Source organism: Pavona decussata, unplaced genomic scaffold, assembly GCF_977016875.1.
Source record: "Pavona decussata unplaced genomic scaffold, jaPavDecu1.1 SCAFFOLD_112, whole genome shotgun sequence".
Taxonomy (NCBI): domain Eukaryota; kingdom Metazoa; phylum Cnidaria; class Anthozoa; order Scleractinia; family Agariciidae; genus Pavona; species Pavona decussata.
In genome coordinates, this window is record NW_028145526.1 from 466,598 (window position 1) to 479,534 (window position 12,937).

Here is a 12,937-nt window from a genome sequence, read left to right on the forward strand (position 1 = left end):
GGAGTGTTTGATTGAACTACGGAACTCTTTAAAGAGCACCTCGAGGTCTTAATTAGCGTCAGTTTAGACCTTAGGCGATAAACGAGACGGCTTTTTGATCTGTTTTTTCTTTTACCGTAATTAGATAAAAAAAAAAAAGAGTGGTCATCGTTGGCCTGGAGTATAAGCTTTTCGGGTGAACGGGGGAAGTGGGGGAGGGAAAGGGAAAGAGAAGCCCAGAAGTCAAAATGGCATCCTGGTTACGTTCTCCATCCCTGATTATGGCTCCTGATTTTATTTATGCGACAGATAGTTTTGAAGAAATTACTCATAATCTTCTACATTCATCAGTAAGGTTGTGAAAAAAATATCGGTTTTGTGTGAAAAGAGGTTGTGGTTATGTTTCAAAGCCTGGTGAATCGATACTAGATGTATTTGTTTTCAGTCAATGACACAGGCATATAGTTTGTAGGGCTTTTGAGCAAGTTTTGTAAAAGAAGGTAAACATATAGGACATAAAAAATGCAGACAGAAAGTGAAAACCAGTAAATAACTGCGTTTGCAAGGGCCACCGTGACAAGGCAGCACTGAAGACAACAAATCCCTTTTTTCTTACTCGGATCCATGCATTTTTAAAAAACGAGATTAATTTAATTAACTTTATTAACTTTATTTATACTAGTACAAGACATGAGTTGGTATACGGACTATTTATCATCGATTTTTTTTCTTTTTCTTTTTGAGCTACACTTTATCTTTGTCAAACAGTTAATATTTTAATGCTGCTTTGACAAATTAAGGCGAAATTGTAAACCTGTAACCAGGCCTAATCATTTAGGGAATCGTTTATCAAGCGTTAGTGAGGTACTTCTGTCAAGAGTTAAAAAGGTCAATTTTACCACACATCCTGAGTGATAGGGCCATTAATATTTTAGGCAAAATCCCATCTGCTCTCTAATACCTTGACTTCTCTCAGTTGATGAAAAAGCCATAAAAATGAACTCGGTTTTCAAGGACTCTGATTGGTTACAGAAAATAGGGATATCTTATGTAGTCGAAACCTTAACTTCCATCTTCAACTCAGGCCGGTGACCAAGTTAAGGATTCCCCCAAACGACATACGTCAGTTTCAAAAAGAGACCTTTACGTTCGAGCATTTGAATTTCTCCCCAAAATAAATCCTTCGACGGTTGGAAATAGAACCTCATTAACTTTCAAACGATATGAATTTGAGCATTGAGCATATGTATGTTCCTGCGGAAGACAAAAATTTAATTCGCTTTTTGACTTTATAATTAGTATGAAGTGACACGAATAAGTAGATAAATGGTTTACTCTTGACGATGAAGCCCACGTGATTCTCAATGATTCGTTATCAAACACTTTAAAAATCCTCGAGGGATCTTTATAAACAAGGAGACACAGCGAGTGAAACCATAGTTTAACAGCAAGTAAACTGAGTTGACGGTGAAATGAAGATTACAGCGTTGGTTTTAATATCCGCTTTGTTGCTGTTCAGCACCTTTGTTCAAAACAGCGAGGGGTTTGGTGGAACATTGCCCCCAGGGGGGAAAAGGGAACTGCAGAGAAAGGTTTGTACCTCTGGGATAAATAGACAAAATGAAACAAAAAGAGGACAAAAATGAAAGAATTGCATTGAAAATTCAGTTTGTTTCTGTGTTGATGCGTTTGCTGAAAAAGAAAAGTCATCAATTAATACTTCAAAACTCTGCATAATGAGTGTTATGATCTCTTGTTTTAAGGGTATTGAAAATAGTACCCAAAAAAATGAGTGAATTCAAGTTTGTTGCCAGTTTACATGAAAGGTGATTTTCAGTAACGACGGATTCGGAGTCGGAGTTGTTAACCCGATAGCTTGCTGGCAAGTTATTGTCCAGTGTGCCTGCTCCTGGCATTTTACGCGCTCGTGGTCAACTAATTGAACCAATCATCTTATAGCTGAAGAATTACCAGATGATTGACTGTCAACTAAGGAATCGAAATGCAGTATGGGAGCTTTCACATTTAACTGTCGTAGTACTTTTACTCATAATAGTTTTATCTTCTTTCCTTATTACAGTTTGAAAGAACAGCCAGAGACTTTTGTGCTGCAACAAGAACTTTGGATTGTGAAAGAATAGAACTAGACTAATGAATCTTGGATGGCAATACGAAGATAAAAAACAAAGAGCAATATTCCGGCAGTTTGGACATTAATGAAATCATGATGATGTTAAATGCTAGCAAACTAGTTAATTAACGAATTGTTAAAATTTTAGGGCGTAAGAAAATGTAAAGTACAAAAAAATAAAATGAACCGAATATGTTGAACATTGTATCTAGTATTTAACAGCTAATTTGAAGGCTCGCTAAGTTTTGGCTTTACTGACTAATAGGCGCGGTCTTACCTGCTTGTTGGCAAAAAAAAATTAAGGTGGTTCCAAACCTCCTCTCTAAATTCTTTTTTTTTTTAACTTTGCAGAACGTTGTATCTAAACAAGCTGACCACAGTTCTAAACGGGGGTCACTGAGGTTGTTTTTAAGTTACAACCACTCGAAGATGAAATTAGCGGTGTTTTCAACAGGTTAAACTGTTGCTATGGTAACCCATTGTGTTGAGAATGACCACAATTTGTTCGCCAATGTTTAGGTATTTGCTTGATATTTTTGTTATATATACAAAAGCTTTATTGAAAACAAAACAGCGTTCTAACAATAATTTATAACATTTAACAAAACAAAAACATCACAAATCATATTTCACATCATCGATAAGACTTATCCCCCGTTCACACCAAGGGTTGAACATGTTTAAAAGCTGTTTAGTCAAACACAGTTTAAACTTTTTCCGTTTATAAAAGCTGCTTTAGGAGAGGTAGTAGTGATCTTTGAAAGTGTAAGTTGCTGGAACTGAAATAATGGAAACTTGTACCAGCTACCAGCAACGGAGATATCAGTATTGTTTGATTATAATCGCATCCCCCTTCCCCGGCTCGTCCCAAGTAAACAACTGTTACGCTGTAATCCATGGCAGTTTATTTATAACATCGAAAAATATAAACTAAGGTTTTGTTTACTACAATACCACTCCATCTTTCGAACTTAGAGGTTTTGTCAGGTATATTATTATACATTGTTTCTGAGAATTATCTTTTTTTTTTTTTTTTAATATTCAGCCATATTTTGAATTTCTGGCTTACCCTTTGCAGTTGTGTTCTCAGTTTGGTCTAAATTAACATCCATGCTTCTTTCCACAGTGTCTCCTGGCAAGGGATGAAAGAAGGCATTAATTACTTGTGAAATTATTTAAATTTGTTATCGTACATGTAATGGAGTGATGTCAAAGAGCACGCTGAGTTACCTTCTGAGGAGGAGGAGGTGGCAACGGTGGAGGGCGAAGAGCCATTGATGACCACTCTGTGTGTCTGACCATTGTCATCACACAACACAAGGGACTCTGGCATAAGGCCATAAGTGTCAGCAAACCAGAGGGCTTCCTTAGTCTTTTTCCTGTGTATCATAATAAAGGGAATTGTTACTCTTTTAATTGTTGTTGAGTACAGGCACCATACAACAGGTTAGCCTTGCTCTAAGTAATGTAGCTGCTTGGCACATTTCGCCTTGTTATGGAATGGAATTTAGTAGATATGTAGTCATTTTGTACGCCTTGTGTATTTATACTAATCAGCGCGTCATTAATGTGTATCAACGTGAAGATAGAACAGTGATTTCATTAGCCTTTTGCCTTGGTAACCATAGTGCAAATTGTGTATGGATCGTAATAAAAGTGAATTACTGCCTATTGCTTCATATTTATCTATCTGATTGTAAACTTCTAGACAAAATAAGAACTTAAAATCATGTTAAACTTACTGAATTTCCTGCAGATGCCGTTGTTGTTGCTTGTTGCTAACGTCACTGAAGGGTCTGCCTTTATGTCGGTAGCTTCCAGTTTGAGCGTCTCGCATTTGCTCGTATAATTTGGCCGCTTTCTCTTCTACAGTAGCGTTAAGGTGATGGAATGTTTTTTTCAAGAATCTCGTGTTCATTTCTCATTTCCGCGAAGATATCGTAAGGCGATTGTGAGATCTCCACAGGGTAAATTTACATTTTTAACCACGTCTCGGCTTTCTTGGTTCGTCACCGTTTTCCATTTCTCTCCTCTTTGATTTTGTTCACGAAAGTTCTTGTTCTCGTGTTTAATAACAGGGAGACCCGATCGAAGGCAGACTTCTCTAGAGAATAGTCATTTGGCTGTAAGTTCTTTTTCAGGACGGCAAAGAGCTTCTTTGAATTGCCCTCCAGAATCCTCCATTCCCACAGAACATTCCCGTTGATTTGGAGGCAGTAGCTTTCATCTTTTCCATCAACGAATGCCGGTGGAACCACGTGTACGAGTTAAGGCTGGACCAGGGATTCTGTGAGCTCTGAAAAGAGCTCCTGGACCAGATCGTTTACCCTTTCATCGGCCATCTTTTGACAAGCAATCATTCCGTGACTTCGTGAACCCGAGATAGAAGTGCTCTAAGTATTCAAATTTCGCGCGTGGGCAGCTTAGCAGCTGATCATTAACAACTCATTGGCTGTATTTAACGGACGAATGCATTTTTTCAATGGACTTGTGCCACGCATTGTTTGTTCGTAGCAACTATTGTGTATACGAAGACAATGGCTTGGCTCGAGAACACCCGTGAATTTTGAATCTTGAATTTTCAGTCGTAAAAGTCTACACTTTTTTTATCTCTAATTTCGGAGAAAAAACGGTCCTTGTCTAGGTAATAGTCATGTCTTCGATAATCCGATCTATCATCAGAAGATTCTTGCCTACTTTTGGAGAAAATGAACTTTTGAATATAACAAGGGTCCTTTCCCATACTAACAGAACCGTAAAAAGCACAGTTTTCAAAGTGAAAAGTCTACAACTTGTTCTCGGTATTTTTACTTGATTTTTGGCTAAAATGACAGAATGAACCGTCAACTAAAAAAAGCCGTTCTATCATCTGAAGAAAAGTACGTTTTCTTACTGCGAAATGGCGGTTTTAGCGAGCCTGAATTGCGGCGCCGTCATTCAACTTTCACGCTTGAATACTCTGCCGCCATGGCTCATTAATTTGCGTAAGTGTCTGGCCATTCTGCCCGATGCGGGTTTAGCCCTAAAGCATTTTACCATTATAGGCCGAAATAGTTTCAGTTTGGTGAATGTATACATTTGTGATAACCAGGCGAACAAGATAGATATATACAAAAAAGTGGCATTTCTTACAAACATTTAGTTCTGTTCGCTCTGTCAAGTATTGTTATTTCCGTTTTATAAAGTAACGTAGCGCTAAGGATAATACACTTGTAAAACAATTTTAAGTAAGTTATTATAACATTTAATTGTCTTCCCTAAGTTAGTGTCTAACAAGATGCCTGCTACACTGGCATTACGCGTGATGCTGGGGCTGATTCATTTATTCCAACTGTATGCTTCTCCGATTGATAAATCTATCCTTGCTAATGGAATAGTTTGAGTCACGACGATTGCGGTACGTTGTTTCCCTTGTATTATATTACGCGACCCAGACTTTCACTGGAAATTTTTGAAATTCCATTACGATAACATAAGCTTCTCAATGACCTCTTTTCAGTCTCGCGTCGTGGTCTAAGACTGTCAAACAAAGCACGATTTCTTCGCCAGGAACTCACCAATTTCCACCGTTTTTAATGTCGGGTGCTTCTCAGAAGTTATTCTTTCGATTCACCGCTTCAAAATGGTGAAATTTGCGTTTGAAAACGGCACACTTGAGTCCAGAACATGTTAACAATATGGCGCCAAATTTAATCTGTTTTTTATAAATAGATCAAATGTTGCGTTGACGTCACACAGGTAGGGGTGAGTGGGTCCCCTCCCTCGCGATGTAAGCGACAAGAATGGATTTTGATTGGGCTGCTTCTGTTGAAGACAATCAGAACAATACACCCCGAGTAGGAGAGGGGTGAGTTTAATGAATAAACAAGATGCCTGCTACACTGGCATTACGCGTGATGCTGGGGCTGATTCATTTATTCCAACTGTATGCTTCGCCGATTGATAAATCTATCCTTGCTAATGGAATAGTTTGAGTCACGACGATCGCGTTACGTTGTTTCCCTTGTATAACGCGACCCAGACTTTCACTGGAAATTTTTGAAATTCCATTACGATAACATAAGCTTCTCAATGACCTCTTTTCAGTCTTGCGTCGTGGTCTAAGACTATCAAACAAAGCACGATTCCTTCGCCAGGAACTCACCAATTTCCACCGTTTTAAATGTCGGGTGCTTCTTAGAAGTTATTCTTTCGATTTACCGCTTCAAAATGGTGAAATTTCCGTTTGAAAACGGCACACTTGAGTCCAGAACATGTTAACAATATAGCGTCAAATTTAATCTGTTTTTTATAAATAGATCAAATGATGCGTTGACGTCACACAGGTAGGGGTGAGTGGTTCCCCTCCCTCGCGATGTAAGCGACAAGAATGGATTTTGATTGGGCTGCTTCTGTTGAAGACAATCAGAACAATACACCCCGAGTAGGAGAGGGGTGAGTTTAATGAATAAATTAATGTACCGATTTGTAGCTACGAGGAAGAAAAAAAAAAAAAGAAAAAAAAAAAAAAGAAATCGACCCGTTTTTAGACACGGTATGCCCCTTCAGGGCATCCCGCGTAATTACTCTGGCCGTGAGGCACCGAGTTAAGTTCTGGGTCGCGTTCTTTTTTATTTGTATTATAATTTTTTTCGTGTCACGATTGTCCAAAGACTTCATATATGACCAAACGACGTGTCAAATGTCAGAGGGCGGATGCGTGACCTAAAAGCAAAATTTGCTTCAAATATTACGAACGAAGTTCACCGTAAGAAAAAAACTAAAAAAATCGTGCATCGACGTAAATGTAAACATTAGCCGTTTCTCGACTTGAAAATTCTCTGAAATTCCGCATACTAGTTAAAGATTCAAAGTTTGTGCGACACAAATAATTTTCATTGCGTGACAAGTGAAATGTGATACACAAGCGCGCGAAAACCACAGGAATTAACATGTCAATATGACAGTCTGAAAATAATTATTAATTTTACAACAAGAAAAATTGGGGCAAGTCAAGGTATATTTGAGTGACTGAAACGAAAATCGTGTAGTTTTCCTCCCCCAATATCCACCCTGTGTTGTCTTTGCCGAATTCTTATCAATAACATTACAGAAAAAGTAAAACGAAATTAACTTAAATGAAAAGTCAACAAATCAAGAACTTTCGAAACCTCGATGTGGTATTTCTCAATACTATCCTCAAACAAAAAGCTAATCTATTTAGGAGAGTGAGGTTGTCTTTCGCCATGGCACCTCACCGTGCCGATCAAGTTGAAAAGATGCAATAAGGACGTTCACCATGAATGGAACGAAAAAAAAAATTCTTTTCAGGTTAACTCTTTAAAATACAATTGCAGTCTTGGTATAGCATGCAGGTTGCTTCCCTCTCAGAGGCAGTCGAGAGAGATAGGTAGTTCTGGCACGAGGAAACTCCTCTTTCGTGTCTAGTAGGCGTGAATCCGCACTAACGTCTATTGCTCGCTCGAAAGTAATGGAATCTACTTTCAGAGAAATAAGGCTCTTAACGTAGCTTAATGGTCAAATTCATCAAAGGAAATTCCACCTAAGTTGAGGACGCATTAGCACCTGGAAAAAGTTGAAATTTTTTAGATCTTATTTTCTGGAGGGCGCACTGCATGGTGTCAAAGGACAAGGGTCACGACTGGTATGTTCTGTCTAAGAGATGGTCTTTTCAATCTCGTACGGGCGCCACTGTTTAAGTGTGACGTCTTCTTAGTGTGCTCCAGAGTATCCACCACACGAACGGCCTTTGACAAGGTCAGTGAGAGCATCTTTATAGGAGGCTTTCTTTCTCCGGTCCGTAATGAAGCTCTTCAGTTCGAACTTCTCGCAAATCATTTGCAACCAACCCATTTTCACGTTTCTTAAGGGATTGTCACTGACCAATGCACAGATTTTGTATTGGTAAAATAACAATGGGGTGCTCCAGGTTTTTCGGTAAAAATCGCTTCTCTTTCCTTGTCGAAATTGAACTCCCCTTTTGCGGCGTGAATGTTATCGACAACTGTAATCAATTGGTGACGAACCTTAGTCATAAGTTCATCAAAAGAAGACGTGATCTGCTGCATTGTCAGGAATTCTGATGGTTTGAAAAGGCGTTTATCATCAATAGAAGATAGATGATAGAGGATCTGTCCTCTGGAACAACATCCCTGTCGAAGCAAGAGTTCGTAATTTCACCCAGTTATATTAATTAGGCCAGCTCACAGGAAGACTATTTTTTCCTTGTACATGTAAATGATTGTAATACCACGTTTAGATAAAGATGATGACGACGACGATGATGATGATGATGATGATGATGATGATGATGATGATGATGATGATGATGATGATGATGATGAAATCCAAGGCTTGTCTCGGGATCGAATATTTCCGTCCTGTCGGCTGGCCAAAGTTGAACTATAGCCTCTTTGTTTTTCATTAAAACGGTAAGCCTGAGTGTTCGGCTCTACAGTGCCTGCAAATAGCTAAAAGGTATTGGCAATTTAGTGAAAACAAGTTTCAGGGAAAACCGTATAATTTAAAGCTCATCAGATTATAGTCCGAAATAATCTTTCTTGTTTACTACTCTCCAAAGAAGGCGAACGAAAGACACCTAATTTAGTACAGCCAGTGATTTTCATCCAGAAAAGACGCTTTCGGAATGACTGAGTAGGGTGACCAGGTAAAGGGTTTTAGGGACCTAGGGCAAGAAACAGCATTGCATTGTATCACACAGATATAGTGTATTCGTAATATCAATATTATATGTGTTTTTATTTTTCAATGATGACGATCAAAAACAGAGGAAGAGGAAGAATTAAATCTTTCCCGCCCTTTCATTTGCGTTTGGCGCTCCATCTATGCGCGTTCGAATCCCTTTTCTAGTGCTATAGCACATCTTAGTACGCCACTTATCCAAAGGAAAGGTATCTTAATATACGCGTGTAATGTGTGGTATTTTTCTTTCCTGTCCTCTAAAAATGACAAATTTGTAGTATACACGAAACATGTCTCACTGCATTTCGCTCATAACCTGTGTAAAATAGTCTAGTGATTATTCAAATTATAGTAGTCTTTATATGGCATTGGTTGAAGATATAACTTGAGAGTTCCAATCGGATTAAGGGCGCGGTTTTTTTATTCACAATTCTGGAATGAGAATCGCCAGAATGTAAAATGCGCGCGTTTTTCTATTCCGCATTCCTATTTCGGCCATTCCATCCATTCTGCTCCCAGGGGCAGAATGAACAGAATGTTGCCAATGAAAATCCAAGATGGCGGACGGCGAGATGAGCGCTGCGGATTCAAATACGTCTCTACCGGAGAAAAAAACAGATTACACTTTTGGACACAATGAAACATTGCTTCTAATTTCATTGTACCAAAAGTAAGAGGTTTTTTTCAGTGATGTTTCGTACAAGAAAAGGGCAATTTGGCAAATGATTGCCGACGACATGAAGAAAAATGGCTTCTCTCCGTTGGCAATTAACTGCGAGAACAGGTGGAAATGCCTTACATCTTCATTCCGGGCGTTTTTTTATGCAGACAATCCGAATTATTCCTAGCATTCCCGTACCAACCATTCTTATTCCAGAATTGTGGATAAAAAAAAACGCGCCCTAAGCTAACCCACAGTATTGGCAATGAACAACGATTCTTTGCTGTTTATTCCGCGGTCTCCCCTCGCCTGTAAAGATTTTTGACTTGTCCACTTCTCCAACGAAGGCCGTTCTTCTCTCGCTTGAGAAAACATATAGTAAAGGCGAATGGAAAGATTCAAACGCTAATCACGATTCCTGGAATAAAGTCAAGTGATGCAAGGCAGTGAATTTTGTGTTCCAAAAAATAGGGGAAAAACAGAAAAGGAAAACGAGTGTTCTTTCATGCTTTTTCACTCAAATGAAGACACTTCATCTGCTGTTTCCAGCAACAACACTATTTCCTCCTGAATTTCTTCATCGGACCCGATCTTTTGTGCTTTCAGTTGCGAGTGAACGACCCTACTGCATTTAAGCGTAACACATCGCAAATCTTGCGCATTTTTTGAACTGGATCTGCCCGGTAAGGTGCCATGGCGAAAGACAAACTCACACTCCGAAATAGATAAGCTTTTTGTTTGAGGATAGTATTGAGAAATACCACATCGAGGTTTCGAAAGTTCTTGATTTGTTGACTTTTCATTTAAGTTAATTTCGGTTTTACTTTTCCTGTAAAGTTATTGATGAGAATCCGGCACAGACAACACCGGGTGGATCTTGGGGACGGAAAACTACACGATTTTCGTTTCGGTCCATCAAATATACCTTGACTTGCCTCAATTTTTTCTTGTTGTAATTTCAACAAGATGCCCCTAATGGCATTTTCGCGAGATGCTTAATGTGGCCTCATTTATTCCCATTGTTTGCTTCGCAGGTTTTTAAAACTATCTTATAAAACTGGCTAATGGAATAGTTTGAGTCACAAAGATAGCGTGATTTCCGTATTCCCTTGTGTTACGCTACTTATTTATACCGGAAATTGCGACCACAGACATAGCCTGACTCACGTTTTCTTCTGGTTATGTAATTTCAATAAAAGTGTAAGATTACAAGTTGTTCTCGTCTCACCAAAAAAAAAAAAAAAAAAAAAAAATCAACAATCAAACCTTTAATCTTGTTTGAAGTTGACTTCTATTTGCGTTTAAACATCAATTCGAAAAAGTGATGTGATATGTGTTTTAGCTTATCATGACCTTTCCTCCCAGCATTGTGGTTCTACAACTGTCAAACAAAGCATGGTTCCTGCGCAAGGAACTCTCCAATTTTCATCGTTGTAACTGTCGAGTGCTTCTTAGAAGTTATTTTTTCGATTTACCGCTTTAAAAGGGTTAATTTTCTTTTTGAAAACGGTATAGTTGAGTCTAAAATATGTAAACAATATGGCCACCACAAGGAGGGAAGAGAATTTAATCCAAGTTTAATGAATAAATTAAATGATGATTTGACGTCACACGGGTAGGGATGAGGGGGGGGGGTCCCCTCCCTCGTGATATACCCGCCGATAATAGATTTTGATTGGGCCGTTTTTGTTAAAGACAACCAGAACAATAGATCCCTTCTAGGAGAAAGCAGAATTTAATGAATATAATAATGTGCAGATTTGAAGCTACCAAGAAGAAAAAAAAGATAGCGAGCCCAATTTTAGACACGGTCTGCCCTCAGGGCATCCCGCTTAAAAATTATTTTCAGACTGTCATTATTCTTTGCTTTTCGCGCGCTTGTGTATCACATTTCACTTTTCACGCAATGGAAATTATTCGCGTCGTATAAAAACTTTGAATCTCAAATATACGGAATTTCAGAGAATTTTCAGCCTTGCCTTGAGGATGTGATATCGCCAGATATAATGTATGTAACGCTTGCAGACAAGTAAGAGCATTTGCGTTGTGATTGAATCTGAATCAAGTAGTCAGTACTGACAAGGTTGCACTATTTCTTCCGGGATTTCTTCAGTATCCTCGACAAACACACAGAAAAACTAAGCTTGATTGGCAAGTGCAGTTATACAGATGGGCATCAAGAAGATTTTTTTGATTCTACTTTCAGGTAGTAAATGTATACAAAGGTAAAACAACGGACGCATTTCATCCATGTGGCAAGTCGAGAAACGCTAATGTTTACGTTTTCGTCGGTGCGCGATTTTTTCAGTTTTTTCTTGCGATGAACTTCATTCGTAATATTTTAAGCAAATTCTGCTTTTAGGTCACCCTCTGACATTTGACACGTCGTTTGGTCATATATGAAGTCTTTGGACAATCGCGACACGGAAAAAAACATATTAGAAAATAAAATTAAATACCGGTAGTTTAGGAGTGTAGCATGAGTGAGAGACAGGGTTTTAATTTCACTGATTTCAAGTTTTTTTTTCCCTTGGAAGGCTCTTTCATCTCGCTTGAACGTCTCAATATAAACTCGAAAATTTCGCCTGAAGAGAATGATTTGATAACTTAATGCTAATATGGGGCGCACTCAAGTTTAAAGCTAGTTATGTACGTGTATAAAAGCATGAGATGAATCCAGAGACCTTGGCTTTTATCTGAAAGCTTCCTTGAACTGTAAAAATGACGTGTGCATACGAACACGAGTAACATGAAGTACTAAAATGGCGAATTGTGACAAAGTGCACTCCACACTTCTCAACCTAGCGCGCTAACTTTCCACGGGCCAAACTAAATATTTTAACATGATAAATAAGAAAAATTGCCCGTTCAAAAAAGATCGGTTATTACCAGTATCTTCGTATACCCTCGATGATATGGTCAGCTGCAATATGGTAAAAATCACTCTATCTAAGGAATAGCAAACATTGTATTCTTTACGTGGGCAACTTCAAATGAAAGAATGTTCATGTCGAGATAAAATATAGTTTGGAAACAAGCACAAGGGATAAAAAAACGATTGTGAAAACATCAACTTGAGAAAACGTTTCCTTATCTTGAACAAGAGTTTTGAAAACTGTACTAATTTGCATAATTTCAATCGGGCCATCAGGCATGTTTAGGCCGATTTCGAACTTTCCCAATTTTTGCCAAAATAAAAATTCGCTGGAACTTTTAAATATTATTTTTGAAAATAGTTCACCAAAAGGGTCTTTTAGGGCAATAAAAAGAAACTCGAAATTTCGCTTCTGTCGCCGGATTCTTGAAAATTACTGACAACGCCTCTTAAGACATAGCATGTTATTTTCCTGTTTGTACTTATCCATCCTTCCTAAAAGCGTCACCTTATAGTTAAAGTGCATCGATAGAGTGTCACTTCCTTGTTCGAGGGGGCGCACCAGTATAAGTGTGTTTGCTCTCGTGTA

At 38.4% G+C, this 12,937-nt stretch overlaps 1 protein-coding gene and 1 long non-coding RNA gene across 2 annotated transcripts; one reads left to right on the plus strand and one right to left on the minus strand.

Annotated features, from left to right (window-relative positions):
• The first annotated feature begins 1,435 nt into the window (after positions 1-1,435).
• Positions 1,436-2,227, plus strand: LOC146470675 (uncharacterized). The gene is made up of 2 exons (XR_014866967.1): positions 1,436-1,571; positions 2,060-2,227. It is a non-coding gene; the product is annotated as an uncharacterized LOC146470675 (long non-coding RNA).
• Positions 2,228-3,271: 1,044 nt separating this feature from the next.
• On the minus strand, positions 3,272-5,010 carry LOC146470676 (uncharacterized). Its single transcript, XM_085121708.1, has 2 exons — positions 3,853-5,010; positions 3,272-3,489 (listed from the first exon to the last, which is right to left on the minus strand). Exons 1-2 carry the CDS (start codon positions 4,026-4,028, stop codon positions 3,282-3,284), a joined length of 384 nt encoding a protein of 127 aa, XP_084977834.1. The 5' UTR covers positions 4,029-5,010; the 3' UTR covers positions 3,272-3,281.
• Between the last annotated feature and the right edge of the window lie 7,927 nt (positions 5,011-12,937).